General features: G+C 40.8%; 2 protein-coding genes across 8 annotated transcripts in view; one reads left to right on the top strand and one right to left on the bottom strand.

Moving 5' to 3' along the window:
• Positions 1-27,469, bottom strand: part of mtss1lb (MTSS I-BAR domain containing 2b) — a 72,971-nt gene that overhangs the window by 17,671 nt on the left and 27,831 nt on the right. For 2 of the 5 annotated variants that reach the window (XM_055060017.1, XM_055060020.1), the window contains exons 4-10: positions 10,012-10,096; positions 9,184-9,275; positions 7,870-7,944; positions 3,897-4,054; positions 2,227-2,334; positions 2,052-2,149; positions 655-928 (exon numbers count right to left, since the gene is read on the bottom strand). In XM_055060017.1, the coding sequence (XP_054915992.1) occupies positions 655-928; positions 2,052-2,149; positions 2,227-2,334; positions 3,897-4,054; positions 7,870-7,944; positions 9,184-9,275; positions 10,012-10,096 (890 nt within the window). The remainder of the gene's footprint in view (positions 1-654; positions 929-2,051; positions 2,150-2,226; positions 2,335-3,896; positions 4,055-7,869; positions 7,945-9,183; positions 9,276-10,011; positions 10,097-27,469) is intronic. The other 3 variants (XM_055060019.1, XM_055060021.1, XM_055060018.1) reach the window with 2 other exon arrangements.
• LOC129379309 (flagellar attachment zone protein 1-like) overlaps positions 1-27,469 on the top strand; it is a 34,038-nt gene that overhangs the window by 1,269 nt on the left and 5,300 nt on the right. Inside the window, exon 2 of one of the 3 annotated variants that reach the window (XR_008608159.1) lies at positions 3,842-4,790. The exons of 1 other annotated variant lie outside the window; for it this stretch is intronic. Coding sequence is in view for 1 of the 2 variants with exons in the window: in XM_055060022.1 (XP_054915997.1) it covers positions 21,730-23,478 (1,749 nt within the window). In the remaining variant the exon portion in view is untranslated. Of the gene's footprint in view, positions 1-3,841; positions 4,791-21,330; positions 23,568-27,469 lie in introns of those variants that run through there. One more of the 3 variants, XM_055060022.1, reaches the window with a different exon arrangement.

Here is a 27,469-nt window from a genome sequence, read left to right as displayed (position 1 = left end):
CGAGACAGAAACGTCTTATGCAGTGGCGTTGGTTCCAAAGCTCTATTGGCCAATAGGAGGAGCTGGACATAGAAGGCTGCTCTCCTCATTAACATAAAAATGCACACGGAGAAATAGGAAAAGGACAAACAGAAAAAGGAGAGGAGGCAACAACCACAGAAGGAGAGCTTGTATAAGGAGAAGACAAAATAAAAATGTCTACTTGACAAAAACACATGTTTGGGGGAAATGAAAAAGAAAATGTATAAATGTGTTGAAGGAAGCTTGTGTATAAGGACAAGGAAAAACAAAATATATATTCATGCTTTTATTTTTTAGTACGTCAGTTTTGGTCCTCCATACATTTGTTAAGGAAACGCAGCTAATAATCTTAAACACACTCAAAACTGGTTGTTTAGAGTGTGTTTAAAACTAAGAAAGCTAACGCTAAAGAAACCTAACGCTACTCTTATGCCGGAAACAAAGCACGAGTGAAACTCTATGGCCTATTTCTCATTCTTCCAAGAACAGAATTATGGCACTGTGATTTTTTTCTACAACTTACTAAAGGACAATTATTGATAGGGAGTGTTTAGATGTGCATGTGAACAAAATGGCACTGAATTCAGACTGTTCCAGTGTGCTGTCGTTGGTGAATGCACCAGGATTTCATACCTGACTGGTGATGTCCGAGGGCATTGGTGAGGGAGGCTTGGAATAGATGTTTGCATCTTGGGACACAAAGCCCGAATCGTGGGAGGAAACACTGCTGAGGCGGTGGGCTGCAATGCCCCCTGGTGGTGGAGGCTGTTGAGGCATGCTGCTGCGGTAGCGATAGGAGGAGGAGGAGGAGGAAGGTGAGTGTGGCTGGGACCCTCCTCCACCACTACCCACACCTGCACCTCCTCCCGACGAACGGGAGGCGCTGCTGTGGGCGCTGTTGACGCTGCTGCATGGTGAGGGTTCAGGGAGAGATGAGGAGGAACAGGGGGTGGGGTGGGGGGGCAGGGCAGAGCGATGAAGGGGTGAGGAGTGTTACAATGCCGGATGCAAAAGCGGTTATGATCAGAGGAACGTGGTGGAAGGTAAAATTAGTTATTGGTTAAAGTTTGGGAGAGCGAACAAAGAATTGGAGGAGGCGAGGAGAGAGTTTGCGATTGGTTGATGGGAATGAGTCCAGGAGTTTTTGCGAGTTGGTGAGAAGTCACACAACAGTCACAGTTAGAAGCAGGTTCCCCAGAAAGGAAAGGGAACCGGGGTGTGAAGCGTCCGGCAGGAGTGAAAGAGGGCAAATCACAAACCAGGTACAAGACAGAAGATAGACAAGCGAAGATGGGGAAAGAGCACAGAGGAGGGTGGTGGGTTGAAGAGGAGGAAAAGAAGGAGGGGAGGGGTAAACAGAGAGTGTGTGAACTCAGGAAGATTCAGGGAATAAAGAAACACTACAGGTGGAAGGGTGTGAATGTGTGATTTCCACATAAACACACTGATGCCCTAGATGCACACACACACACGCACACACACACACTGAGAGATTATTGTTTTCACCATCAAAATCCTCACACATCAATTTCTGCTATATGGGACATATACAGTGCGTTCATACGCCTGGACCATTTTCAGATTTGGCCTGTATCTGAAAAGTGTGGAGGTTTAGAAACATAAAGGAGTTCTGCTTAAACTGTCACATAATTTCCTTGTTCAATAAACTGCTGTCTGTCTGTAGTCTGGCACAAAGGTGCATAAATACTTTTGCAAGTCACCGCATTATTTACATCACAGTGAAGCTGATGTCAAATTGATTTGTGTTTTAGACTGTCTTTTTGTGAGCCGTTTTACAAGCTAAAACCGTGGGAATGTTGGAGTTCTAACAAAGATGGTGGCACAAACACCAACAATGTTCTGACAGACACAAACAGTACAAGTGAGACACTGACACTCAGGAAGGCTCCTCTTTCCAAAACTAGAGTTCTGTACACAGCACTGAAATACAGCTGCATCCTGGGGTTTTATGTCTTGCGTGTATGCGTGTTCGTGTATGCGTGTGCGTGTGTGTGTGTGTTTGTTTGCACCTGCACATGCTGCTCTTGCGTGAGCCAGAGCTGCTCGGGGACGACGGGGGGGTCTGGTAGGACCAGCTGTAATCGGAGCCCTTCAGATCCTTGATCACCTGCCAGAAAAAAACTGTCAGTCCATTTCGCACACGCTTCTGGCGTTTCCTACCAGCCAGGTGTTGCTGCAGTTCACCTGTTCACTGGCAGGGGGCAGTTTGTGGGGGTCGGTGGTCAGCACGGTGAGGTCGTCGATGATGGCCTGGAGGTGGGTGATCTCTCCCAGCATGGCGATCTCTCCGTTCTGGCCAACGGGACACAAACGAGGAGCATGATGTGAGTGACTGTCAGAATCCAGCCTCACACACCGATCAGTGAGGTCATCAACGCAGCTCCAAACATTCCTGACTGAATCGGTGATTTTCATTACATGTGAGCCGTCACCAACAACAGACTTGAAATATTTCCCTTAATGAGTGATGAATGATTGATTATGACTCTACATAATAGTTGAACGGTGGAGTTTTGGCGTCACTACAGATGAAAATAGAAAGCAGGGACTGCTGACCTGGTTATTGTCCACAGTAAACACCATCACTGCTCACAGGTTTGGTGCTTTAATGTTTATTATCCACTGAAAACTTTTGCGTGACTCCCACACATTTTCACAAGACGGTAAAAGTAAGCATATATTTATGCAAACTTTCACCCCACATTCATTTTAATATACCTGCCAAGTTGTGTGTAAAATATGGCGCCGCACGTATTTTGTGTGTATGCACGCTTTATATACGAGGCCCCACAATGTTTTTGTGTGCTGCACTTTTGAAAATTTCTTAACTTTTATTGTAAAAGAGCTGTGGGCTCTTTTATACACGAGGCCCAGGATGCTACCACTGAAACCTGAGAGGACATCTGTCACTATTTAGCTCAAATTTCTGACTTGGCGAAGTCAGGGATTAGTTTTAATACTGTAAATGTATAAAAACTGTATTTTTCCTCGCAACTTTAGCTTTTTAGTGTCTAAAGAGAAATTAAGACTTCACTATAAAGAGAAGGCAAACCCTGGACCTGAGATTTTATTATGTAAATAATGACATCTGGTTATTAATAATTGAAATTTAACGTCAAACATTTAGTACTGAAAAACTTTGTGATTATTTTTTCAGATGATTTGGTTTTATTCATAAGTCATAAGTGCAAAAATGTTTAGTAAATGGAAAAAAAAAACATTGAAGTTGAAATAGTCAAAAAAATGTCTGCTAGATGTTTCACACATCTCATTTGCATATTTGCAGGAAAATATCGACTTATTTGCAGAAAAAGAAAAGTTCACTGGCAGCAGAGCAGATTAAGAAACATTGTTTTCCTCTTGATTTAATCTGCAGATATGAAAAGATTGAATAACTGTTTCAATTATTATTATATTAAAGGGACAAAGAATGTAAAAACAATCTAGATATGGTGTGACTAAAATGTTGGTTGACAACCTGTGAACTGGTTCATTTATTGCCTTAAGCCTTTTGAGCAGAAGAGGGCGCTGTTGTTTAAAATTTCCAGAATGCAGCAGTTTCTTGGAAAGGTTTTGCCTTCATGCAGGTTTGTGTTCTTGTTCATATATTTACCACTTCTCTCATGTCTTTCTTAAAGAAACAGTGCTACTTTTATTTTCACTTACAAGTTTTTAATAATTTCCATCAATAAGCTAGAGATATTTTCATAGTCAGTGTGCTCGTGAACTTTGCACCAAATTTAGTTGAAATATAACAATAATCTGGTGGTGACCATCGCATCCTTTGTTTTTCCACCAGTTTACACTGAAAGGTAAACTAGGGTCCGATCCGATTGGGCCGGCCTCCTCCTCACCACCACAGGCTGAAGGAAGCCGATGAAGGTGCAGAAGCGCCCCCTCTCCTCCACCAGGGCACGGCGCACCGCCTGTTTCTCCATCTCCTCCATCAGCAGACACATGTCGGTCACATCCTGCATGGCGCTGTCCAGCTGCGGCTGCAGGTCGCCTCGCCCTGCCAGTAAACACAGAACGTGCTTTTCAGTGGAGAGAGGCGGGTTGACACAGATCAGTGCAGGAGAGCTGGAGAAGAGGACCGAGGAATGAAAGAAGGAAGTGGGGGAGATTACATCTGCAGTGACTTGCAAAAATATTCACTTGTATATTGTTTGAAGTTTTTGCTGTTGTTGTTGGACTTTGAATAGGCCATTTCAATGTAGCTCTTGGTCAATCTTCAATGTTGTACATCTGGAAGGCTAAGCTTCAAGCCTTCTGCTGCTCTTCCTTCAAAAAGAATCCCCACATCATGGTGCTGCCAACACCGTGTCACAGAGGGGTTCATATTTTATGTTATTATCATATTCTGCCAGATTTGTGGAGTGCATGACTAGCTGCCCTGTGGACAGATCCTCCTGCCTGAGCTATATGCAGCTTCTCTGAAAAATATAGTTTCATTAGCTAACCCTAAATTTGTGTCACATAATGAAATCATTTTAAAGTATGAATACTTCGCAAGTCACTGCAGCGTCAGGTTGTTGCCTCTTTGTACTCCAGTATTAACACATAAATAAAAAGCTTAGTGGAGGAGAATGCACTCTGATGTGTTACAGTGTCAGCACCGGTCCAATGCAACACCAGTGTAGCATGGCTGCCGTATGAAAAGTTACTGTCAAAATTCAACTATAATTTGAGGAATTTAACCTTTCATAAGAAGAAAAAATATATATATTCACTGTGTTATTCATTCACTAAAAAATGTCCCAGGTTAAAACTAAATATTTAATGAGAAACTGCAGACTTAGTTTACAAACTAAATATTTAGTATTGAACTAATGTTGTTAACAGAATATTTAGCATATGGCTAAATATTTAGCTTCAGTTGTTTTTTGTGTACCCTGTTCGTCACTGTTTCTTTTCTTCTTGACCTGTATAACATTTCAGCTTGCAAGCTAAAAATGTAAATTTTTAGTTTGAAAACTAAATACTTAGCAAAATATTTAGCTTAAAAACTAAACATTTAACTTACTACCTAAATATGTAGTTTCATGCAAAATATGTAGTTTGTACTTGAAATAATTAGCTTGTTAATTAAATATTTACTTTGAAACTGAGATGAATAAGTACCACGGGAAAATATATGTACAACTGAAAAATTTACCTCCATCTTATTCTGTTATGACAGGATAAATAACCCAAATTGTCAATTTTTGCCGTATTTTTACAAACAACGGCCCATAGTGTAGAGCCAAAACAAAACAGCAAATCCAGATGCTGTCTGGAAGCCAGAAGAGTAAACGTGAAATGCAATGCATAGAAAGCAAGACATGAAATGAACCTCTGTAGTGTTACAGCATGCAACACAAATCAGTGCAGATGTCAGTGATATCAGGGACGTAATGAAAGAAAGAGCTGCAAAGGAGTGGCAAAATGACAGCAGAAAGCCTGAGGTGTCACTACAAAGTTCTAACACCACGAGATACAAGAGTCACGAAGGAGTCAAGGAGGAAGTTCCATTACATCAGGCAATAAAGACGAGCTGCTATAGAGGCTGAACTCTAATCCATCCTCAGGGAACCGAAACTTTGATTAAAGTTGTTTAGAGACTGCAGTGCTCTAGAAACTTTTTCCATTTGAAGGTGAGGGTGAGAGGACACAGTAATCTGTATTAATGCTAATATTTATTAGCAAAGCTAAGTTACAGAAATAGTGTGGTCTGGAGGACCAATCACATTCATTTTCAGTGTCACGTCTTACTTTTTCCCTTCATTGCTACGTTCGTTCATCTCAGTAACATGTACTCATAATGTAAAAACCCCATCAGAATATAGCTTTCTCTAAGTTATTTTTATTCTTAAGGAAAAGTAAAACAATGTATTTTATTTGTAGCCCAGGAATATGATGCAACAAAAAATCTTCTTACTTTTTTTTTTTTTTTTTGGTGATCTAAGTAAGAAATCGGTCAGAAATCGGTGAACTGCTACAATAAACAAAGTCCAAGACGTGATAAAGTTTCATCGCTCACCTAAAGTGACAAAGTCAAATCAAACCCTCTGCTCTCACATCTAAAACAACGACAGACAGGATGACAAAGAGACTAGCTGATGACAAAGAGACTAGCTGATGCCGCAGAGCAGCGGTGAGTGACAGGCCAATACTTACCCTGCATCTCTATTACAGGGAGACAAAATGCCACAGGGACGGAGGGACAGAGAGACGGTGGCAGGTGAGAGCGGGGAGGGGCGGGGCAGCAAAAATAGAAGCAAAATTGGGGAAAAAAAGAAGAAAAGAGACAGAGAGAGAGAGAGGGAGAGAGCATAAATAGCAGAACTTATTGTTAAGGTTAGTACAAAGAAGCCATCAGGACAGCCGCGGTGCAGCAGGTTAGAGCAAAGCAACGCAGCAACAACAACTAAAAAGGAGTCCAGAACCAAATATATCACCATGCTTCAGCTGGACAAAACTCACACACAGCTGTTCAGTTATCAGGTTACACGGGTCTGGTTCTGTGTAGAACCCCATTAACAACAATCTTATGTTTGCATTTCATAGTGACATTTATATCATGGAGTAGTTATTAGCTAAGTATTAATAATAGTATTTTGTTGATTGTTTTATTGTTTATTTAGAATGAAACAGCTCTCTCTCTGTGATATTTTGAATCTATGAATTATTTCAGACATTCCACCAAGAGGAAAACAAAACAAAGGTAATACTTACATTATCTTAAACACAATTATTACTACCTTTAATCTGATTTTTTTTTTTTCCTAATTTCTTGGTGGAATGTTTGAAATAAATTCAAACCACACAAAAAATAATACTGTTATCAATAAAAAAATTATAAATAATCCATAATATATCTAAATGTCAACAAAAAATACAAACAAAATAAATATGTCAGATATAAATATTCATTATTTTTTAAATTAATTAAAGAAATGTCATAGATCAAATACTAGGAGTTGCAATATTATCAATTATCACCAGATGGCATCATAACCCAACCAATGATTTTATTTCTAACACTTCAGTTGGAAAGTTTGGTTTCTGCTTCCTGTTTGTTGATAACAAAAACAGCTTCAAGGGACAGTGCTATGTGTTTTCCAGGTTCATAGTTCCAATTTACAGAACAACCATGCAACTATGTTACCTTCAGTTATTATAAAACTGCTATTTTATTGCTAAATATAACTTAAAGAAAATTTGACTTTGTAGTTTAATGCCTTGAAATTGGGCCTCTGTGTCTTTAAAAACTCCTGCTTTGTCTGAAACTCTGCCTCCATGAGGTCACCACAACATGGCTCCTTTGTTAACCCATTTTAACAACATTTTTACAAGTGATACACTAAGAAGTAGCACATATAATTAGCACAGCACATGTGTAGTTCCACCAGGTGTTTGCTAATTGCTGCTGGCTAGTCTGAAAGAGCTGAGTAGGGGAGAGCTAACATTAAAGCTAACTAAAGCTCAGAGGACGAGCTGCGCCTCAAAGGTGGGGCCATTTCCACCCAGACATCTTGTACAGCTGAAGGTTGCCATGGAGATTAAGGGATTTCTCAAACATTGAATCAAAGCAACACTCCTCACTTGTTCGTAATGTCATTATAACATGATGCAGAGGTCAGAAAAAGTCAATTTTGCCTGATGCTGCCCTTTTAATATTGAGTCAGATTAAATAAATGTATTCCTTTATTTTGATTTCAATAAAACTCTGGTGAATAGTGATAGGATCCCAGAAAAAAATAACAAACAAACAAAAAAACTTCCTCTTCCAAAGTTCCATATAAAGATTATGATTGAGACCAGAGCAGGAGCGTCACTTCTGGTTACCTTTACGAGCTTTCTTCTGCAGCTTGATGGTGTCAGATGACTTCTTCTTGATCTCGTGGCGTGACCTCTTGTACTCTTGAAAGAGGAGAAACAGAAATGCTTTTACATGGGAATGCAAAGCCTTGGGGTAAAATCAACTTTCCTCGCGCTTCACATGTTAGCTTTAGCAGAACTGAGTCCGTGAACTGATCTGACACAAGCCTGTAGCCTTTTCACTGCCTGAAAGGAAAAACATTACAGTTGGAGACACACTGAAGATTCTCATTTAAGTCTACCCACAATGAAACAATTTGACAGAAACCATAAATGGTTGAAGGAAATATTTGTTAGTTTGAGAAAGAGAGAAAGTTAAAAAAAAAACACACACACACACACATTGAAAATGTGGTGTCAGAATCCATACAAATATCTGCTTATAAGGCAGCTTCCAATCAACAACTCATGGTATCAACATGAACTTTGAGCTGAGAGTTAAACTGCTGTGGATAAAACTGCAGGCCGTCACAATCACCTTCTGAAGAGGATTTAGCAGGGCAGCAGTCTGGTGTGAGTGTTTCTGTTGGTGTCTCACTGTGTTATTCTGATGTTATTTTGTTTGATGAAGTTCCATAATGCCCACTTCAAACTGCAAGATAGTTTTGCTGATTTTTGTCACAGTTTTCCCCTTCTGACATCAGAAGGACATCTTGATTATCGGGATGGCTCTTCAGATAATCTTAAGAGATTTTATTGCCATGTGTGGTGAGTGAAGAGTGGTCTGAACGTCTGGACCGCTCCGATCTAAAATCAGGCACATTCAACATGTTGAATCCTCTTGGCCCAATATAACAGTGAATGGTGTCCCATAAGGACAAATGAGAATCAGCCTGTTGAATGTGACAAGTAGCCAATCAGAAAGCAATGTGGACGGAAACACAGAGGAAAATGCAAGATAATCTAGAAACTCTGGGGGACGTTGGACACATCTTTGTGTTGTTTTTCCTCTGTTGAACTTAGTCCACAAACTATTGCCATTGCTTATTCCTAGAGAGCCACAGAGTTCTGTTTACTCTGAACTTAACTTTGATCCAGAGAGATTCAGCTAACTTTCCCATCTTACATCTGAATGTTCTTGAGTGAAATCTGTTCACATGGATGGAGACCACATCCAAAGTTACTATACACCAACCATTTCTTGTCATTATGTGAGGGGTCTCATACGTTTTGAAAATCAACCAGACAATTTGAAAATCTTGCCGTTTGTACCAGGCTTGAGTCCCAAACCAACAGATAAGGCTTCATGAATTAGCACGTTCAGCTGATTTCATGTTTCACCTTTGGCATGGTCCTTATCCAGCTGGTGGGCGGTCTTCTTCCAGTCTTCAATCTTATCCTGGAGAGGAGTGATCAGACTCTCCATCAGAGCACTGTAGGAGACACAGACAAGGAAGGATGGAAAGCATTGATCACTAGCGGCATCAGTAAAGGAGAAAAAGAGAACAACTTCACAATTGTCTAGATGTGTTGAGTTGGCAGCATTGGCGCACTACATTGTGGCAAACTGGACTTTCTTTTTGTCCATCACAAAACATGATTTAAAAAGATTTTAACAAAACTCTTCATGTTTTTTTTTTCTTTTTATCAAAGCAATTACTATTATTTTACTCTGTTAGTCTAGCTCAAATAATTAATAAAACGCATGTTTGCGGTTTTAATGAGAGAAAATCTTACGAGTATTATGGGTTGTGGGTATGAGTGTCTTTGCAAGGCACCTTTTAGGTAATCAGGATTGCAACAATATTTTGGAATGATTTAGCCCGACTTTTATTCCTGCACAACCGTATCGACATTAGCTGTCAATACGGTTGTGCAGGAACCATCATTAGCGTAATAGCTTTTTGTTGTGGAAAAGTCATTAAGAAGTATGGAGAATGAATCCAGAGGAAAGTGGTGGGTAGGAGTCGACTCTTGGAGAGGCTTCCTGAGTGGTTTATGATGCATACCAGTGGTTGTACTCAAATGCAATTCTTGAAATGTGGAGAGAGTAAGCAATGCAGCAGACACCATTCATTCAGCAAGACAAGACACAAAACATTTTTGTTCAGACAGATGAACTGTGTATGACCAGCGACGCCGGGAACAGAAGGAAACAAGATGTCTTACTTTGTGAACTGGCGAAGTTTGGCTTCGATGCTGCGATGTCTCATGCACATCCTGGTAAGAGCTGAACCGATGTCTCTGGTCGCCCCTGGACGGAAAGGAGAGAAAGTGGAATCAGAACAGGACACACACACACATAGACACAAATGCAACAAAAGTATTCTGTTCGTTTACCACAAAAGGCCTGTTTTAGTTCCACCGACCACAAATCTCAGGTCAAACCCTGCATTAAATTGTTAGCACGCTGTATAAAGACAAGACTCATAAAGTCATCGCACATTTCAAACAGACGGACAGCTAAAGAGCTTTTGTTTCCTTTTACACTCAGCATTTATACAAGAAAGAGATTGGCCGTCGTGGAGACGCTACACACACTCCCAGCTCCGACCAAATAAAGCAGTGTCCTGTGAGGGGGCTGCTGCGCCCAGAAACCCGTTTTCATGTGTGGCTAACCTGCTACTGTAAACACAAGTCTATTTTAGGAGAATAGGTCTATATGGAAAAAGCTGAGCAAGGAGTTTGATTCAATGGATGGCAGACATCGCTGACTTCCAAACAAGGTGCTCAGAGCTGCAGCCATCACAGTAAAGTTGGACCTGCCAACTTTACTGAATAGGGCTGAGGCTAAGAGTTGTACTGCACACAGCACAAGAACAATAAAATAATCCAAACTTTAGGTGAAACATGCAGTGGAAAGTTCGGATTACATCAATGAACAGGTTTCCTCCAGGTGTCACAGGCTACATTAAAACTGGAAAATGACTCACAATATCTCATGACGATGCTATAATAATAGAATCAATAATCTTGTAATCTGCCAAGTTTGTTTTTACTATGGGAGTGATTCAAAGTTTTAGTAGAGTTAATTGCAGTGTCTGTAATTAATTAACTGCATTTGGATCAAACTGTATGCATCAACAAAATGCAAAATATTTTAAATTCAAAAACCCCTTTTTGATGCTAAATTATTGGATAAATAGATATACAAGATCAGCAGCAAAGATATTTATTGTATTTAATCTGTATTCCAGATTTTCCAAAAAAAGCATAAAGTGCTAATATTGTTTGACATGTATGAGCCTCATGCCAGCAGTGTCAGTGCTGGCAGAAGCATTTAGATCTGAACAGCAACTTGATCGCAAGCAGGCAAATAAGAGATTAGAAAAAGCTACTACTGGAATTTGAGAGTTTTTTCTTGTACGAAAAATGGCAGAAAATCTGCTTCTTGTAAAGCAAAGTCTAAGAAGTGAAACCTTTTTAAAGTCAAGGCTTCCAGAGCAAAACAAGAAGTTTATACCTAATCTGTTTACAAATTGTTGACTGCAATAATCTCTCACCTTCTGTAGTTTATTTATTTAATGGTATATGTCATTTTTTTCTTTTCATTAAAATCAAAAATTGTTGCAGCAAGTTTGAATGTATAGTGGATTATTTTCTGTGACACAGAGGGTCCGAGTTATAAGTACAGCACAGGTCCAAATACATAAAAAAAAACATTTGCCAACAGAGTTGGTTGCTGGATGACTTTTAACTGAACATGGTGGAGGCCTATTTACTTTAGTGATCAGGACTGCCAGCACTCATTGGTTTGATCAATATCAGATCAATAGGAAAGTATAAGACATTCAGATCAGGTCAGAGAAAAAGAGATGTTGACGTCATCCAACCGTAAGTCTTAAGTTCAAACAACTGAACATGAGTACAAGTTGTTACTGTCCTTCACCTGATGCTAATGTCTGAAGGATCAATCTGTCATCTCAGAAGAAAGGAAAATTGATTAGGAGGCAGCAGATCCACTGAGGTTGAAACATAATGTGAACTGGAACCCTGGTCCCAGCAGTTTCGTAAAAACCTACCAGTTTTTCACGATTCTGCGATTGTGGAAATTCACACAAACTCAACAAATCCCCCCATTTTTTGAGCTAATGAGTTTATTGCAAATTTTCCACAGAAATGCTAACTCTTACCTGCAGGTGGCAGTATTACTTTTTCTACATTGCTACCTGAGCCTTTCCTGATTAAGTTCCTGTAGGTGATTGATATAAAAGGATATAAAAGATGTTTTTATGTCCAGTCTGCCTCCTTGTGCTTTTGTTTTTCATCTGTTTTTCTTTTACATGCAAATTTCAGACAGAATCTAATGATTAAAAACATCACAAAATATTTCTGAAGCAGCGCCACAAAACCAGCTATTCTGATTGGAAGAAATCACAAAAACAATCGTAAACTCCTGGAGGGACTGACCAGCGCTGCTGTCTGCTGGTTCTACAGAACCACAGACTGAGCAAATGGTGACCAAGCAAGATGTGCTCTAAAATCAACACCCTGTAGGAGCTGGACTGTAATTTGCTGTTGGATGACAAGCTATTGTCTGTATACTCAGCCGAGATTTAACAATGGTGGGTGAGAAATTGCCCACATTATTCATGCCAAGCATCATGGTTTTTGGGAACAGAACTCATTCTTCAGACTGAAGTGCCGATTACCATTCAGGATAAGAGATGTAAATGATTGGAACAGAGCAAATGGACAATAACAGCTGGAGTTGAAGAGGACTGTAGATGTTAGCTTCTGCAGCCGTGCTAAGATGGTTTCCACTGTGCATATTGAAATATATTTGGTGTCTGAACAGTTACAATTAGGGTTTCAGAAGGGGTCTATCAGCGGCTGTCCTCCCTAAAACCAACGGTTCAGTGTATTGAGCATAATGTTATCTGCACTCTATCACAGACATGAAATAACATCCTACAAAAATCCTACACATAAAGCACTGGAGTCCAAAGCAACGGCCTGAAGGTCTTAGCTCTTTCAACACACCTGAATCAAATGATGGTTCATTGGCAGAACCTTCCTTTGACAGGACACCAGCTCTTAAAGGTGCAGTACGTTACTTTCATAAATCAGATAGAAAATCAGCCTCTCCAGCTACCTCTTGCATATTTACATGACATATTATTGTTAATTAATATGCATTGTGCCCTTAATGAAATAAATATTTAAAAAATTACAAATTCAAATTCACAAGTTATTGTTTTAATTTGAAACAAACTGTCTGGGATATCATGACTGCCTTGCTCATTAGCACCTCAAAAATCTCTACTACGGTCATTGATCTGCCACAGCAGCTGGTCTGCTGATACTAACCAGCAGCCGTCTGATTAAAACAACCACAAAATATGCTCTCACTTAAGCTACCACATACCCTGAGATACCGCACACACACACACACACACACACGGACACGCGCACGCACACACACACACATATGGAACTATTTCTCCCATCCAGAGAAAAATCTCTCTTTCATAATTAACAAATTCTTCTCTCTTTCCTCTCATTCTACCCGGCAACCATTCCTTCAGCAGAACCAGCACATTTGTAGACACAGGCATGCTACGAAGTATTCACAATGCACGCCAATCAATTGCACACACAACTTCAGCAGCATTTTGAGTGGTGTATGCAGGTGTGTACGTGTGTGTGTGTGTGTGTTTGGAGAACCTGATTCGCTGTGATTCCAGATCAGTAAGAGGGTGTGAGAAGAAGAAGGATGACGTGGGAAAGAAAAGAAACAGGAAGAGCCTGAGAAGGGATGAGAAAGCATGAGGACGAGCGGAGTTGTCTTGCACATTTTAATGAGCTCACTGCTGGAGTGAGAGCCATGGGACCCGAGTTACAGCCAAGTGTGTGTGTATGCATGTGTGTGTTTGATCTCTGCATTTATGATGGTTCTCTTCCTGTTTGCCTGTTATTACCAGGCCTCTCAGACTCCATAGGAGATAAACAACTAGATGAGAACACACTATTCCCATCTGGTGCTACTGTGTGTGTGTGCACGTGTGTGCTTGTGTGGACGTGTACGTGTGTGTGTATGCAAGTCAGTGCTGGAGGAGCATAAAAACAAACTATCGTATCAAAATCATAAATAATAAATAAAATAAAAAATAAAAAACGTAGGGTGCCAGGATTTAAACATCCTGCAAGTTTCTAACGTCACAAAGATTCAGGAGACAAGAAGAAAATAAAGCTCAGAAGATTCAGAGGCACAAGAATCCGAATGAGTTTTATACGGAAAAGGTAAAACATTACAAAGGACATCAGCCAGACAAATTAGAGTCTTGAAAGAAGCTTAAATCAGAAAAATGTGTAATTCTGTGATACTTTTGCTTTGAATATCCGACTTTCTGATAATATTTTCCACAGTTAAACATGTTTTATCTAAACCAGGGGTCATCAACATGTTTTTTTTAATTTTGGACCCCAATTTTTAATTTGGAACAAGGACCCTCAAAAAAAAAAGAAAAAAGGAAATAATAATAATAATTCTATATATGTATTTCACAAAACATACTATAGGCTCAATTATAAGGAAGCATTCCTTATAATTGAGAATTCAAACCATATTGCACAGCTTCTTTAATTCCAATTGTTAAACTTAAGTTTGACTCCTAAAGTGAAGGCCTACTATTGTCACTGCCATCAACAAACTGTGATTTTATATAAAAGTAGTTGTTTGATGACTGAAATCATTATTTTATGTCCCTTTTGATCAATTTGAGACATTTTGTATTCATGTTAGTGAATATTTAAAGACATAGCTTATACAAAATATACAAATAATCTCTCATTAATCAGAAATGTCATGACTTGTTGAAGACTTCTGATCTAAAGCGTTCCTTTAGCTGTAGCTGTATGTTTGGTTTGTCATCCTGCTGGACTTTTAATCTCAGGTTATTTTCACACCTGACAGTTCGATCGACTCGGATCCATTGGGGACCAAAATTGCAACATTTGTTACATTTTCAGTTGGTGTGCTTTTTAGCTTTGGTATAAAACCACAAACCATTTGTCTCTCAAGCACTAGACTGTCATGTTTGTTTTGGCAGTATTTACCCAGAATGCCCTGTGCTATAGTCCACCACAGCTTGTGTTTGCTGTGTTCCCTTCCTGGCCTCTGACAAACTGCAAACAGGAATTTTCATGGCCTTTTAAGACCAGACAGAGAGCGCGCAAACTTCACTGAGCTGATAGAGTTAAGGCAACTCCTTCACAATTGTAGAATCCAACATTTAGCAAAAACAAATACATACATGATGAAAAACAGACAAAAATATGTAAATATTTAGGAAATATTTAATCAATCATGTAAGCTTTTATGCTGCCAAGATTCACAAGGAAACGTTTGAAACTGCTGAACGTCAGTCAGAGGCAAATGCTCTGTCACATTCTAGACATTCCTTAGTTAAAGTAAATTTCAAACTAAAATGCACACACACCGACATAAAGCCTCATAAAATTTATGTTTTCCTTTTTAGGAAAAAATATCCTGTTTTCCTTTTCATTTTTTCCTCTTTCCTCTTTTCAGTGTTTTCTGTCTGGATTTAACCCACAGAAAGCAGCAGGTCTTATAATGGGTTATGATTTACAGCCAAGTTTATAGAGGCAATTGAAGAATGAACTGTAAAAGCACACAGTCTGTGCAGAAATCAAGATTATTTCACTGATATACAGTAAGTAAGCAATAACTTTCTCTTTTTTAGAAAATGGCATGTGTACAATGAAATTGACAATTAAAACTAAGAAGGAAAATTAAAAACCCATCATATGTTTTGAACCTTCTGGAAGCCTTGTCTAGTATCGGCATGTCGAGTCACTTAGAGGCTGAAGAGACCTGATCACACTGGAGTCTGACTTGGCAAACTAACCATTCATCCTCATCACCTAGCAACTGAATTAACTGACAGATTTGTTACAGTTTCCATGACAGCGCAAATCTTGCCCTGTTGCTAAGGCGGGACTAGGGATGTTAGTTGCTAAGGTCAAACGGTTGGAACAAACGTCTGTGTTGCACTAAGACAAAGAGCAGACAGGGGAAGATATATACACACACACATGCAGACACACACATATTATATATTTCTATCTTCTCAAGGACTTTACGTTGACTTGCCTTCATATTTCATTCATTTTTATAGCCTAACCCTAACCTTAACCCTAACCTTAACCCTAACCTTAACCCTAACCCTACACTCAGTTCACACCTGATAACGTTACAACACAATACTGGGCACATGTGATGATCTTGTTGAATCTCTATTATCCTAATCATCACATACAAAAGTAGTTTGTTTTTTTTATTTTTATTATTATTATTGGCAAACCGTAGCTCCCAAAATCTTAAAAAGAGTTCAAGAAAGCCGTGAAAATGAAGAGAGGAAAAATTAAACTCTAATTGTTGTGAAATTGACAGATTTGAAATCAGTCTGATTATCCTAGTTTGAAATCTGTAGTTTTGGGTTCATGTGCCGTCTTCCATGCAGCAGATTAATTGGAAATTAGAAAGCTATAATTGACAGATGGGTGGTTTAATGTGCCTGCAATAAGTATTAATTAACAGGGTCACCAAACACAACGCATATGCACTCAAAAAGTTAGGATAGAAGTTTGGGAGGGAAACGTGAACATTTTGCTTCTATACCATGTGTTGAAGAAAGGGTTAAAGCCTGAGCATGTGAGGCTGCAGTTTCCAAGGTTACAGACGACTGCAGCAACTATCCTGACGCCCACATCTGTGCCATGACACAGCAACAATGCAACGCTGGGACCATAGCGAAGGCAGAAAGATGGAGGGAAAGAAACGTGTAAAATGATGAGACGACAGGCTAAAGACAGGAGGACAGACAGAATCCCACAGGGATTAAACAGAATTATTCACAAGCTCTGCGTATTTCTCTCACCACCAAAACTGAGATGGTGCTTTCTAGACGACCAATCCAGCCAGATCAGGCCACGTCTAATGCAGTGACGTGTGAAATGTACAGTCTGAACCGTGGACCACATGTAGAAAACCTCCAGGGACGCTCGCTGAAGCAAAGCCTTATGCTATGAGACATTATCCTGAAGCAGAAGGTCACACCAGGCAGAGGGTTGGGGTAAGTCTCTCTGAGGATGAAAGTCGTGATATTTGAAGAAGAATTTTGTTTAGCTATGGTAATAAATTACATCATCAACTTGTCAGACTCCTACTGCGGTACAGCACAGTTTGAACACTGCAACCATTTTAAACACGTTTCAGCGTTGGGACTGGAATCAGGGGAAGTATTTTTGGAAAGAAGGCCAAGCACCACACTGATCTCATCACTTTTTATGCAACACAGCTGCGGTTTGCATGAAGTGGAGGTGTGCAGACTTAACAGCAGCTGTAGCATGTTGTGGACTTAAAATTTCTGAGTTACAACACAATACTGAGCACATGTGATGATCTTGTTGAATCATCACAACAGCGTGAATCCTTCATGCGTTTTTCTTATTTTTATTTTCTTATTTCTTTAATTTAACCAGGTGAAACCCCAATAAGATCCAGATTTCATTTTCTATGTTAACTGTTTGCAACTTTAGATGTTGAAAATTTATAGCAACGTTCTGACATCAAACAAGACAAAGTGATACGTTGTAGCATCTGACTGTGTGAGGAGAACAAGGAATCATCAGATAAGCACAATCAAGATTCTGTGTTTACCATTTTACCTAGTTCAACTCTTTATGCATAATTTAGAAAAAGTGTAAAAATGTACAAACTTTCCCCATGTATCCAGGCTCTGTCTCAGCTTAAAGCCTTACTTCTCTCAATATGAAACCTAGAAACGAAGGAGCTTTTGGGAACAACCATCCAAACAACAACAAACATCAAAACACACACTTGAAAGCTAAAAAAAAAAAAAAACCTAACACACACAGGGAGAGTTCCCTGGTTGCATGTCAAGAAACTTCAGGCGAATGCGTAACAGACAGACATGCATCAGCCTGCAGTGCACAGAACGCCCTGGTCTTCTCCAGTGTTATGGACATCTTGCATCAGTCTAAATGAAAATGCTACACAGCCCCCACATTTTAGGGAGTGTTGAAATGGCTTCCTTTGTGTGATACAAGAAATGTACAAACTTTTACATTTTTCAAAGACCAGAAGATAGCAGCAGCAGCGTGTGAGACACAAGTTGGCAAACAACATTGGCATTCAAGAACTTTCTTTAACACTTTAGACGAAATACCACTGTCAGACATTTTTTTTTCCCATCAAACACACATGACCAGATTTACACAAGTGTCATGAAACCAGAACTCTGGAACCACATACACCTGACAGTCTGGAAAACTCAGGTCTGTTTGCGAACAAAGTTGCAACATTGTTACATTTTCAGCTATTGTTCTCATTCCCACTTAACTGAGTCAAAAGATTCAAACCCTTTGCAGTAAGAACCACTGAACGGAGCAACACAAAAACCTCTATAAGACGACACTGGGTGCAACTTCCTCCTTTATGAAATGAAATGGTTTTTAGTAAAAGACCACAAGCCTTTTCTCACTCTAGTGCTACAATAGTGTGTTTGGGTTGTATTTACCCAGAATGCCCTGCACTCTTGTCCACTTTTGAAGCGGACTCCGATCCAGTTGGCCGCCACTTATGCATTTGAACCATATCAGAGTTCACTACAACCGAACCCAGGCTGAGGTTTATCACACCTCCCCAAACTAACCAGACTATCTAGGAAAAGGGACTAGAGTTCGATTAAAGTGAACTAACATCCATGATACTGTAGAGCTGTGGGTCTGCTGGGCTGGTGGATTAGACTGAATTTAGACGGATCTGGGAAAGAACGCATGTTCTCTGGCTTTGATTACAGAAGCTTTAAATCTCTCTTACTCACACAGGCTACTCACCAAAACTCATGTAAGGACAGACAAATGAGACAAACTGAAACAGATACACAGGCACTCTCTGGAGACCACAGCGAGGAGAAACTACAGTACAGGCCTCCAGACAGGACATTTTTACTGAAAAATGGTGGGCTGTTGCCAAAGGACAGATTCTGTTGCTAAAAATATCAACACAGAGAGCAAACAGCAAGGCCAGCTGGCTCTGACATAATTCAAGAAACTGCAGCAAAAAGACCTTCAAGCAGAACAATAACATTAGTAGTTAACAAGCTAGGTTTCTTGTTAACCTGATAAATATGAACTTTATATTCAGGTATTTATTCCTTTAGACCTGGACATCGTTCTCACCCAGGTCAGACTGGGATGTGTCTGACCTGGGACACAGGTCAGAGACCTTCTGACCAGTGAATTCTGGGTCTTTCCTGGGTGTCTATCTGGTGAGATATGACTGGAAAACATCCAAAGGGAATCAGTGGTGAGGCATTCGAATTAGATGCTCAAACCACCTCAACTTGACCCCTCACGTATAGCCAGAGGAAACTCATTTCAGTCACTTTTACCCTGGGTGTCTTGGCCGCTATCCACACGCCATCATAACAGAAAAGGGTTGGAACATCCACAGGCGAAGAACATCTTCTTCATTCCTAAAGACCAAAGCAAATTCCCCATTGCAGACGAGACCCCAATCTGTCAAGACGGGAGAAACAAATAAAAGGCTCCACAGACAAAAACCTGTCTGTCTATCCATCGATCTGTCTGCTACACGTCTAGTACAAATCATCAAAAAAGAAGATAATTGGGATCATTAAACATCTTTTTTGCAAAACGCCACAACCGAGTTCCTAAAATGAGAGAAAAACCTTTCATTGTGAGGTCAACCCATTAACAGATTTTCACCGGAGCCACTGCAAAGGTGTTTCTCTGAGCGTCGCCTGTTGAGTGGCTGATTTTCCGAGCTGTCTGCACGTTGGCCTCTCGAGGCTCCATGACACACGATCTAAAGGGGCTCTCTGCTGCTCTGCCTACTCTAACAAATGCATTTTACATTAGGTTGAAGTGGAAGCTTTTGTTCCTAACATACTTTTATTATTCAGTTGGTGCCGTGCTGGTAGTTTGTACCACATAAATTCATTCTTGTAAGCTGGAAAGCTACATGAGTTCATTCTTTCATTTGCATTAAAACAAAGGATGGGAGGTTAAGTTTTGTATAAGCAACATTTGAAATGTTAAAAAATTTTATCCATAAATTGTTAAAATATCTGTCCAATGAGTGAGGCAGCTTAGTCCAAAACTATTATTTTTCAGGAATGGTTAAGTCAAAGTCCAGGAAATGGCTAGCAGGAAACTCAGAACTCCAGTCATCAACAACCACTTTGTTAAAATAATAGGTTGCTAAATTATGAAGTGGAGCCACAAAGAGTTCGCTCTTTTATTATAAATGAATGTATTTGGCTCTGTGAGCGTCACAGACACAAATGCAAATCCAGCCTGGTGAGTTAAACTGAAGCTGCTGCGTCAACATGCGGCCTGATAAAACAAATTATTAAAAAACAACCAGACTGGAAGAATAACAAAAACAGTCATGATGACTTGTTAGTTTCTGTTGGGGAATATTAAAACTCCCTTTTCTGACAGTTATTGTTTTATAACCTAGTTGCATTTATTCAATAACATTTACTTGACATTTTTAAAAAACAATATTTTTGCTATATTGTACTTTTTAATTCTACTTTAGTAATTTGATCAGGAAGTATCTCTACTCTTACTTAATTATAACAACTAAGTGATTTGGAAGAACTGAACCTATCACTGTGTCCAGTGATAGATTCAGTCACTGGCTACATATTTAAGTATTTTTTATTCCTCCACCGACTCTTTGCATGCGACGTCACTGTCTTTGAAACTCGACCTGCTCCGCCATGACGGAGGTCAAAACAACCTATCCGTGCCCCTAAAATCTGTGAAAAAAATGCACATGGTGTCGCTTTAATCAAGTTGATTTCGCAGTGAAAATGGTCACAGGGTGCTGCACAAACAGACAAGGATGCAAACCAAACATCAGTTTATTGTGTAACTTGCAGCCTGGTTACAACAGAAACTTTTAATGAGGAAAGATTAACGGCTGCAGCAGCGTTAATCATAATCACCGCCATCCCTGCAGATATGCAGCGAACACTATTTACAAGATAAGAAGATGTTGTATTATCTTGCCGTCTTACTGTTGTGTTCAAGTATTCAACTCAGAAAGAAACTTATCTTGATTGTCTTTCAGCTGTCTTTGTCCTCGCCGAAAAATCACTGCAAACACTGTGATATTCAGCTCACCGCTGAATCTTGAGTCGAAACCAGAAACTGCTGCTGCGCAAGTGACGCAACGGGCTGTTGCTAGGTAACCAAAGAATGAGTGAGTTGCTAGGTAACAATAACTGAATACCAGCAGGTTTATGTTAGGCAAAGAACGGCACAGACCTTCATCTCTGCAGAAACCCTCAGCCTCAGATGCAACAAATCCACTTTCATATCCAGTGAGCCGACACTGGCCAGAAAGACAGTCGGAAATGGTGGCTTCCAAGGCATCAGCTGGGTTTCCCCTTTTTCTCTTTCCAGGCACCATTTGACCATTGGTCCTGCCACCCTGCCGTGCCAGTCCATTGTCCTCAAGAGCCGCTGTCTCCCAAGTGCGGATTTCAGCATTGGTGATGTATTACCAGCTGAACTGTCTCCAGTGGCCATCAGCTTCAGCTGTAAAGTTTGTTTTTCTTCAAACTTCAGCAGTTTTCTAGTTGTCCTTCTGAGGTAGTGACATCAATTTGTGACATCACGCAATTTGATGTCACAAGGAGTGATGCACCCTATGTGGAGCTATAATGCATCACTTTTGAATTTACGGTCATAGCTATTGCAGCAGTTGGAGAGAAAGCACAAGTATTGTACTAAACGCACTAACAAGCAAATAGTCAATTTTCTAATTGATTTTCAGATTTGTCCAGAGAGAACTAATTAAAAATGAGTCAGAGCAATAAGATAAGTAAGCCTTCTGATTTCAAAGACAAGGAAATGCAAGAGACCATAGCGATTCAGACGCAGCAGCTCAATGATTTTGTAGAAAAAGTAAGCATGATGTCCATCGAGCGAATGTCTCTGCTGAAAGTGAATGAGGAGCTGAACATTCAAGTTCTAAATATGAAAAAAGTTGCGCTTGAAGTAGACGCTCTGGTTCGGGAGAAAGAAGACGAATTAAAGAAACAGTTGGATGCAAACAAAACTTTGAAGAAAAATATCACTGCTCTGGAGAAGAAAAAGATCGCCTTGGAAAACGGAAAGATCGCCTTGGAGAATGAAAAGATCGCCTTGGAGGAGAAAAATACTCGTTTGGAGAAGGAGAAGGCCGCTGTGGAGGAGAGAAACACAGCCTTAGAGATAGAAAAGACCGCCTTGGAGAGAAGAAAGAACGCGTTAGAGGCTGAAAAGAACGCCTTGGAGAAGAGGACCTACACGCAGCAGAAAGAAAATTTTGCACTGCGACAGAAAAACACGATCTTGGAGAACCAAAAGACCGCTTTAAAGGAGAAAAACACTATGCTGGAGAACCAAAAGACCGCTTTAAAGGAGAAAAACACTACGCTGGAAACACAAAACACTGACTTGGAGAAAAAGAACACTGCTCTGGAGAAGAAAAAGACCACTCTGGAGAAAAAAAATATTGCACTGGGTCAGAAAAATGCAGCCTTAGAAATTGAAAAGGCTGCCTTGGAGAAGGAAAAGACTGACTTGGAGGACAAAAACACAGCCCTGGAAACACAAAACACAACCTTGAAAAAGAAGACGACCGTTTTGGAGAAGAAAAAGACTGCTCTGGAGCAAAGATGTATCACACTGGGGCAGACAAACGCAGGCTTGGAGACTGAAAACACTGCCTTGGAAGAGAGAAAAATAAACTTGGAACACGAAAAAACTGCCTTGGAGGAGAGGATCACAATCTTTGACCACATAAATACCATCTTGAAAGAGGAAAACACCGCCCTCAAGCAGGAAAAGACTGCCCTGAATGAGGAAAACACCACTCTGAAGGTGAGAAGCGCAGCCCTGGAGCAGAAAAGTGCAGTCTTGGAGAGGAAAACCACTGCCTTGGAGCAAATTAACACCATTCTCAAGCAGGAAAACACCGGCCGGGGACAGAAAATCACTGCTTTGGAGGAGGGAAATAGCTCGCTGGAGAAGGAAAACACCACCCTGAAGCAGAGAAGCACCACTGAAAAGCAGAAAAGAACCATCTTGGAGAGGAAAACCACTGCCTTGGAACAAATAAGAGCCATCCTCAAGCAGGAAATCACCACCCGGGGACAGAAAATCACTGCTTTGGAGGAGGGAAAAAGCTCGCTGGAGAAGGAAAACACCAGCCTGAGGCAGAAAATCGCTGCCTTAATGAAAATAAGCACCGACCTGAAGTTGAAAAGCGAGACCCTGGAGAAGACAACCACTGCCTTAAAGGATAAAAACACTGTCTTTGAACAGGAAAACACCGCCCTGAAACTGAAAAGTATCGGAAGTGTCTTGGAAGGGGAAAAGCTGACCAAAAAAATGAGGGAAGGAGTGGAACAGCAGAACCAGCAGCCGCCTAAAGAGGAAACCCACGGAGAAAGCCAGTCGGATTCAGACCAGCCATCAGTAATCGCACGTGTGGTCGGAGGTATCCTCAATACATACCAGAAAATGTCCGAAAATGGTACTCTGAGATACTGGATCGAATTGTGATATAAAAGGGTCATGATAACTCAAAACTTCATACTTGATTATTTGGGGCAGAAAAGCTTAACAACAAAAGCACTGCGGTGTCAAGGGAGCTTGACACTTAGGGGCTGATGGCGGAAGATGTTGGAGGGAGAGCTTGCGGCCCGCAGGACTGCGGTGCCATGGGAACTTGAGGCCTCAAGTTCCCAGACCATCAGACTCTAATCCCATTTGTCGCCAGGTCATCAGACAGTCTTCGGCTGACCTCCGGGGCTTCGTATGGAGCCCCGTTGGTCTCCGGCTGACCTCCAGGTCTTTGTGCCGAGTCTTTTTCCACGAATATTGCATGTTCTCCCCATGCTTGTGTGGGTTCTCTCCGGGTACTCCGGCTTCCTCCCAAAGTCCAAAAGCATGATTGTTAGGTTAATTGATTTCTCTAAACCCATCCTTAGGTGTGAATCTGTGCATGCACGGTTGTTTTTCACCTGTCTGTCTCTGTGTTGCTGGCAACCTGTCCAGGGTGAACTCCGCCTCTCGCTGGAGCAAGATACCTCCCAGATCTTCCATTTTTGGTCTGAAGGTTTCCTAAATAAAACTGTTAGCATTCGTAACGGGAGCTGAACTCCAGTATTACACCAAGCCCTATAGCTAATGCAAAATATTAACAACATTGACCTAGTACTGAAAAGTTATGTCCCGCGCCTTCACATGAATAGTCCATCATTATGAACAAAAATATGCAGCACTGCTGAGGCATCGTCTGCTGTTCTGGTTTAGCCAAGTAGGATTGACGACCTCTCCAAGACGGCCACCGTGTTTCCTGCCTCCAAGCAGTCAATGCAGAGCCTATTCTTCTATTATGTCTGTGGGTTGAGCGGTTAAAGCTGCTTCTCAGCCTACATTTCCCAGAATGCAGTGTGGTTCTGGATCAGAGTTCAGTAAATATTCTTTAATACAGTGGACCAACCCTGGTCCTCAGGAACCGCTGTCCTGCATGTTTCTGATGAGTCTGGACTCCAACACAACTGATTCAGATGACTGCATTTCCTTCTTTGCATTCCTGAAGTTGTTGAAGTAGCTGGTTAATCACCAGCTACTTCAAAGTGGAAGAAATGTTTACTGCCATTTGAGATCAACTTAAGTTGTTTCCAGATGTGGTAGTCTGGTAGAGTTGGTTCAGTTGAGAACCAAAATAACATGTTACATTTTCATGTGATACCTCCTCACATGTCGTGGCGCTGCACCAAGAACCACTGATGTTCACATATGTAATCGAACCACACCAGAGTTCGCTACAACCGAACAGACGCAGAGGTTTTTAGGTGTACACCTTCCCAAGCAAACTGGAAAGTCATCAAAAAAACTTGATGACTGACTAAACCAGACATTGGCTTCTCCAAGCTCCCAGGGCCACATTTAGATGGAGAAAATATAAATGACTGTTAATAACCTGATCATTTTACATTGATTATGTCCCCTCTACTATGAAAAGTTTTGTATTTGACATGACATGTTTAATCCAGGTGTGCAGCAGCAGGGAGACGCCTAAAATATGCAGGACGGTGGGCCCTGAGGTCCAGGGTGGGGGACTACTGCATAAAATATATTGAATATTTTCTCAGATATCATCTATTGATATTTATCAAGTGTATATCACAATATATATTGTTAGCTCTAAATTATGGTCAACATAATCAAGGCAAAAACTGCTGACTCAAACAGAAAATTATTGTAAAATTGAGTGGAAAGAAAAAAATGCAGTAGAAACAAGGATAAGATTGTGAGTTTTGGACAGGTTCATAAGGTGAAGACCCCACACAAAGACAACTCTTTGCGTTCCTAAATAAATGTGTTAACATTTATTTAGGAACAGAAACGTTATTTCTGTTTCAGCCACTCCTGAAATAGAAATATCATCTAACTTGAGATTAAAGTAATGTTTGCATTTCAAGAAGAGGATGAAATGCAAACCAACAACCCAGAAGATCATTTTTAAGGTGACTCAGTATAATTCCTTATAATAAAAAACAAATTAGAATCGATCTATGGGATATGCAAAACATTATTATATTTTTTGCACAAAATAATTAAATAATGAGACTGAAGTTCTGCTCAGTTCTGTCTGTTTTCAGCTATTTCAGTGCTTCTGTCACTTTAAATCCAAATAAGCTGCTGCTGGCCACACCCCCCAACTCATCATTTAAACTCACAAGTGAAAATGGCTGCAAAGAGATGCGAAATTATTCAACCGTAGATCTTTGAAAAGCAGAAGTAGAGCCTCCTGCACAACCAACAAGAACACATTTTTGTTGGTTTCTGGATGGTGAGTCAACAACAAAACACCTTCTGTCTTTTCCAGCAGCCACTCTGCAGCACATACAGCAGTAAAACCAGCTGACCAAATATGCTGGACCTCTGCCTGGGTTGCTAGGTAACAAACTAGGTTCAGCTGGGGTTGCTAGGTAATGGTGCAGTGAAATGTGGAATGTGAACCAACCATCAGGAGGTTTTTGAAATTGTCCAGACACCCAAAAAAAAATATTTCCCCAAAATGTTGCTTTATGTGTGATGCCCGAGAGGCTTAATCTCTTCCTTATACAAATAACCTGCAGGATTGTGGACAGAGGCGCAACAAACTGATAAATGGGATACAATAATTGATTTTAAAAACAACTAGACACACTGGACTGTGACGGCCCTGCTGTCACAGTCCTGTGTGTCATGTGATTTACTATCAATTAAGGTCCTCAATGTGGGAGGTGCTTCCATCAGACACCTGGATGGTATACAAGGAGCGCCGTTCCACTCATGTTGGTGACTGTCAGAAGCCACCACGCGCAGACGACCCGGTGATCCAGGCCAGGATGAGACCAGACTGAAGGGGCCCGGACTGATCACCCCTTGGGCCGCCTATTGATGTCTTCTAGACAACTTCATTCTTTTAAAAATAAACGCCTTTTATGGGCTTAACATTGAGTGGTTGCCATGTCCCCCTAATTTTGTTGCGGCTTTCCAAGCCAGGCCGTAACAGAGACATTGCTGAGGAAGGATCAATATACAAGTCTATAAAAAAAGTCTTAACTGGCCCACGACGGGGGGAAAAAAGAAGGGGCGCGGTCCTCTGCTGCCCACACGTCCAGCCCGGTCCAAACAATCCTCCAGTCCACACGAACCTCAGCGAGCGCCAGCCCAACGGCTCCGTTCAGGGGAACACGGTTCTTACTACTTCTATACGTCCAGCTTGGTCCGACCGGTTCTCCGGTTCTCAGCGGTAACCCAGCAGTTCCACTTCCTTAGCCGGCCGCCCGCTCCTCTGCCGCGACCAGATTAGCAGTCCTCCTCAGGGCCGGTCCCTCCTGTAGCCAACGCCTGAAGCCAGTCCGAGCCGTCTGCCGCTCCAGTTTATGCTCAATCCACCTTTTTCAATTTTGATGTGTTATTTGTTTTCTGCCTTCCTCCTTCTTTTTCTCCGTCAAACGCCAACCCGCCGCTCAACTCACTGACCCACCAACCCCTTTTTACTCCTCCTGATCTGTAAACAACTTAATGAAGATGCGGATCAGCTGTGTTGCTGCAGTGGGGCGCATGCGCCACGTGACCAACAACCACAACATGCAAAAACAAAACAGTTAACCCGAAATAAACTAAGAAAATAACTTCAAAATGTACAATCTAACAATATCAAAATCTAACTCAAAAGGAAAAAACAAGGTCACCTTGCCACATGTGGGTGGAGCTTCTCTGTTTAGCGAACCGCATTCAGTCTGCTGCTGCGAGAAACTGATGGATTCATTGTTATTATGAGAGAAAAGGTCAACTCCAGTGTTTTATTTATACATTTTATACCTTAAATGAGGGCTTTGGGTCAGGGTTCCCACTGAATGTCATGAAACGGTTTAAAAACTGACCACTTTTGACACATTCTGCAAGAATAACAAGATAATATTTACAAATATATTAAAAGTAATATACTAGCTGCTGGTTTTGTGAGTCAACTTTTACCATTTTGGGCAAC

The sequence above is a fragment of the Poeciliopsis prolifica genome, unplaced genomic scaffold (genome assembly GCF_027474105.1).
Source record: "Poeciliopsis prolifica strain line A6 unplaced genomic scaffold, Auburn_PproV2 SCAFFOLD057, whole genome shotgun sequence".
Classification (NCBI taxonomy): domain Eukaryota; kingdom Metazoa; phylum Chordata; class Actinopteri; order Cyprinodontiformes; family Poeciliidae; genus Poeciliopsis; species Poeciliopsis prolifica.
Note: the sequence above shows the minus strand (reverse complement) of the source record. Positions and strands in the feature narration are given on the sequence as shown.